Source organism: Dermacentor variabilis, chromosome 4 (genome assembly GCF_050947875.1).
Source record: "Dermacentor variabilis isolate Ectoservices chromosome 4, ASM5094787v1, whole genome shotgun sequence".
In the NCBI taxonomy this organism is placed as follows: Eukaryota; Metazoa; Arthropoda; class Arachnida; order Ixodida; family Ixodidae; genus Dermacentor; species Dermacentor variabilis.
The window spans coordinates 34,397,837-34,402,616 of NC_134571.1; the positions used below are offsets into that span (position 1 = coordinate 34,397,837).

General features: G+C 49.1%; 1 protein-coding gene across 1 annotated transcript in view; it reads left to right on the top strand.

Moving 5' to 3' along the window:
* The first annotated feature begins 2,973 nt into the window (after positions 1–2,973).
* The window catches only part of fy (fuzzy planar cell polarity protein-like protein), a 49,143-nt gene continuing 47,336 nt past the window's right edge, over positions 2,974–4,780 (top strand). The window contains exon 1 of the mRNA XM_075688633.1: positions 2,974–3,580. Within this exon, the coding sequence (XP_075544748.1) occupies positions 3,431–3,580 (150 nt within the window). The 5' untranslated portion in view covers positions 2,974–3,430. The remainder of the gene's footprint in view (positions 3,581–4,780) is intronic.

Sequence of the window (4,780 nt, forward strand, 5' to 3'; positions counted from 1 at the left end):
CGTTTCAACTCGATGCGAGGCTCGCAGAGCTGTGCCGGAACTATTGACAACCATGGAACTAGACTAGCTGTCATCTGTAATGCTCGAACTCTGCGTGTGAATGTACGTGCGATGTGTTGCGGTGTGCCTTCCTCCCCTTTCTTTTCTCCTCTTCCGGCGGGTGAGCGTGGTGTCCCTTTAAGGAGACAATCACTAGCCTGCTTTTCTTCCACTTTGTAGTGTTTGTATATGTTTCCACGATTAATAATAATAATAATAATAATAATAATAATAATAATAATAATAATAATAATAATAATAATAATAATAATAATAATAATAATACCAACAACAACAGATATAGCAGATCGAACAAAAGAAACAGTTAATGGTATTTGGGGAACACTGCCAACTTCCCCCGTGCATATGTGCGAAAGCAGAGTTGTGGGGCAACAAAAGCGGACCATTAGAGTTCTTCGAGACGCTCATGCTGTCCACCTAAACTACCACTGTCGATGTGCTGGTCAACGGCTCTGATCTCTACGGAGTTACGCAGTCAAACAACAAACGCTACCTAAAGATCCCCACTGCAACAAATTAGTCGCCGTCAGGCACACCATTCCTTTAATAAAGCGTGTAACTTTCTTGAAGCGTTCGGCTATTCGCTAACATTGGCAATCATCGTCGATGGTTTCTTCAACAACAATTTTTTCTTTCTTCCAGTCCCTGTCCGTCGGTCCGACCGCACGTCAGTAAGACGAAGCTAGGTGTGAAGTTAGCGCCAATGCAAACAATGTATATATATATATATATATATATATATATATATATATATATATATATATATATATATATATATATATATATATATATATATATATATATAGAGAGAGAGAGAGAGAGAGAGAGAGAGAGAGAGAGAGAAGGGGGTAGGGAAACAGACGCGGGAAGCGCATCGTTAACAGACACAAAGAGAAAAAAAATCGACAAAAGCATCTTGCTTCTAAACTTCCAAATTGAACGACTTCACGAGGCGCGCATCAGGGACAGCAAACGAACAAACACGCCAGCAAATCGCACAGCTTGAAAATTCCCCGCTATTGAGCCGTGGAAAGGGGAAGCGGGGCCCCGCAGTTCCGGAGGTCCGCACGGACGGCACTACAGGGCCCGCAGTTGTGTCCGGCGACGGCAGGCGTCGTCGCCCACATGCTGGGCGTCTAATGACGACCATACCATACACCGCTGCGCGTGCATGCGGCACGGGACCGCGCATCGGCGAAATCATTGGCCCATTCTCCGCTTATGCTGATGTTGCTGCTGCTATACGACCCCGTCGTTTTAATGCGCCGATGCCGAGTGACCGAGCCACCGCCCGTCGCCGTGGGATGTCCCTCTCCATTTCGCCCTCGGTTTGTGCACGCTGCGCTGTGTTCTCGAACTCGGGCGAGCCGTTTCAAGAGGGACGCACAGGCGCGAGATGAAGGGGGGAACAGAGAAGAGGAACCGTATACCGCATGTGAGCACTGTCGTGTCGTGATGCACGACTGCTGTGAGGCCATTGTCTGCAAGCCTCGTATACTTCTGCTGGTGGTTTTGGCGACTGTCATGCCTTCTGCGTCTGACGACGACGAAGATGACGATGGGTCTAGCGAGTAGCGTGCGAAGCAGCAGAAAGACCTGAAACTTGGAAGAAGAAAGAAAAGAAAAAGACCAGCTTCTTTGTGTTTCTTGGCCGTAGACATCGCGGTCCCGCAGCGCACCACCCCACAGCGTCCACCTCGTCCAAACGATCGGGGTTCTCAATCACCACTCGGCCAGGAGGGAAGCAAATGACTCACGACGCATGTAGGCACGACAGAAAGACGGCGTCTAGGAGCAGCAGGACCTTGGGGAAAAGACGCTGCCACCTTATCTATTAAGAAGTATATTTGCAAGATGAACTTCAGTTTTTGGAAGCCTGCAATCTTTAATATGTAGAATCAAACTTTAGAATACGCTCTTTTTCTAAAGCGCGAGAAGAATTTATGTCAGGTGATTATTTTCTCACTATAAAATCGGTAGCTATAGCAATCTTTCCGAAAGGACAAGATGATAGAACGCGTGAATGTTGCAGACATTGAATTACAGGCATTTGAAGTTGCACTATTGTAACTAAAGCTGGAATTGTAGATGTTGCAAGCAGAACATGCTATCACTGCTTTTCTTGTAGAGTGCGGTGAGCATCAGTCTGCATAGAACAAAATGATGTACGACAATGATCATTGTGCAACTATGTTACTAATGTGAGTGCCAAAGAGTGATTCAGAAAGAAAAGACAGCTTCACTACATAATAAAATTAAGAAGATGATGGCATTTTTCCAAGTTTGAATGGGCATTGGTCGCTGGCAACGTGCCTCTTCACAGAAACGCAGTTATTTTTGTTTTACGCGTCATATATCAGAGTAATGAAGCATTGTATAGCCAACTGTACTTCTTCGCTTCGCAATAGCTGTTACTCTTACAAAACTGTTGCAATACATCTGTTTAAATAGTCACAGAGATCACACCTGTGGACGTATGCTCGGACTCATCCCTCTTGGCGATACTATCGCTTTCACGTGACGCAGTACCAACCAGCCAATCATCTAATTCGGTTTTACTCAACCAGCCAATAAGCGCGCACTGAAAGTGATGTCGCTGAAACCAATCGTCTGAGAATACATCCCTTGTTTTTCACACTTCGATGTTCAAACCACAAATGTTTGAGCAGTACATCTGGATGGCGGGCCCTAGCTTTACTACAAGAAGCGCGCGCGTCAGTACAGCGTCGATTGCCGAGCCGTCAAAAAATGCGCGCACGAAAACCGCGGGAGAACTTGCACTGTTGTTATTGGTCAGATAGAGCAGCACGTGACAACGCACAGCCAACAGCCAATCGCGTCTCTACTCTGTGGGGCGGAGCACGGACAGCGCGCGCGTGCGGGGCGAGCGCGCGAGCAGACGCTTCCCGCGATACACGCTCGCCAAGAGCCCTCACCGTCGGTAGTTGTCTCCGTTATGGCGTCAGCACTTCGAGCAAAGCTTTCGCTTTCGGAGTCGTGTTCACGACAACGTGTGTTTGTGTCACAGTGCAGCACGTTCTGCTTCGTTTAAACGTCGCTGAAAGTGTGACATTTTCATAGCGTCACCGAAACCTTTTCGCAGCAGTACGCGTCTCCGTCTCGTGTTTGTCGTCTGCTACGCCACGCCAAAGCGAGTGGACTGCATAGCGCTTTCGTTTCAGATTAAAATAGTGGGAGTGCGTGTATGGTTCTGAAAAAAGGAAAAACGCCATTTGTGAAGCATCTAGGTGTGTTCATCCGTGTGTTTGAGACCTCTCCCATGAGTGCAACGGACGCGTAGAACTTTTCCTCGCCGGAGAGAAACGTCCCGTCGTTTTGCGCGGAGTGAACTCGGCGGACCGGCGGCGGCATGGGTAAACGCCCGCGCTCGGCGATCGCCACGGCGGTGCCTTCTGCGCATGCGCCAGCGCGGGGGCCCAAGATGGCCGGCCACCTGGCCGCTCTGACTGCCGACGGTGGAATACCACTACTGACGCGGAAGATAGGGGACGTCAAACCGGTGAGTGATGCCTTCACGATCAGCAAGCTCACTGTCAACTAGCGGTAGATGCAAGCTGCAGATCGCTGCGAGGTCAGCTCGCGTGCCGAGGACGCCAGAGCACCGGTGGATATGTCGACTTGTTGCACTGCACGGGACGGCGGTGTTTCCTCCGTCTTTTCGGGTTGCGCTGGCGCATCTCATCTGTTGTGGGCAGTCGCGTTCTTTTACCAATCGTTGTTGCAACTCGCCACTAGCGACCGAAGTTTGTTTTAGCCCCGTAACTTGAGCCTATTAACTTGAAACGACTGCGTGTCAACGACGTCATTGAAATGTCATTTCGCAACTCGACCCGCGTTCGTCGGTTGTCCCGGCTTCGTTTCGGCCAGGTAGCGGATACAGGTGCGTGGTCCGGTGCCGTGAGCCCCAACCGCTCGTGAGTCATCTCGCAGTTCTCAACCAAAGTTGTCATCGCACTGCGTTGGCGCTGCATATTGTAATTCAACGCAATACGACGTAGCAGTTCGCTGGAAGCGCCACGGCTTCCCGACACACGTGTTATCGTTACTAGTGCATTTGCACGCTACTGACGATGATCGCAACCGAAACCTGTTGTTAAAGCACATTGCGTGTGAACTATGCGACATGACTTGGCTTCGCTATTTCGCGCTAATAGGGACTTGTTGCGATGCACTTATCACCCCAATGGAGTGAACTGGAGTCGCTCGCCTTTGCTCTCCAGACACTGCTTTACTCGATCTGTATGTAAACAAAACAGTTCTGTGCAGTGGAGGTGTCCTGCCTCCTACTCGACGCGAGCAGACCACCGTCAGTTACTCATCACGGCTCGAAGAGACAGGACGTGTGTAGAGTGAGCTCCTGAACAACACTTTGCAATGCGATGAACGCGGTTTAATTAATGGATCCGGGACCTCAGAGAGGTGCGACATAATGCTAACGCATTTACCGCTAAATCGCCACAGAATGAGTGTGTGTGTGTGTGTGTTTTTTTTTTTTTTTTTGGTCACACATCCGCAGACGTATCTTGACGTTGTAAAATTTCGCTCAATTCACATGACGGGCGATGTTCACACGCTGTATGTACATCACCTTAGTGACTAAATACGGACGAGCGGAAAAAGGCACAGGAGAAACAGCAAACCGAGGTGTGCGAATACAAAGTGTGCAGTACACATGTGCCCTGTGAGGGTGTTTACAAGG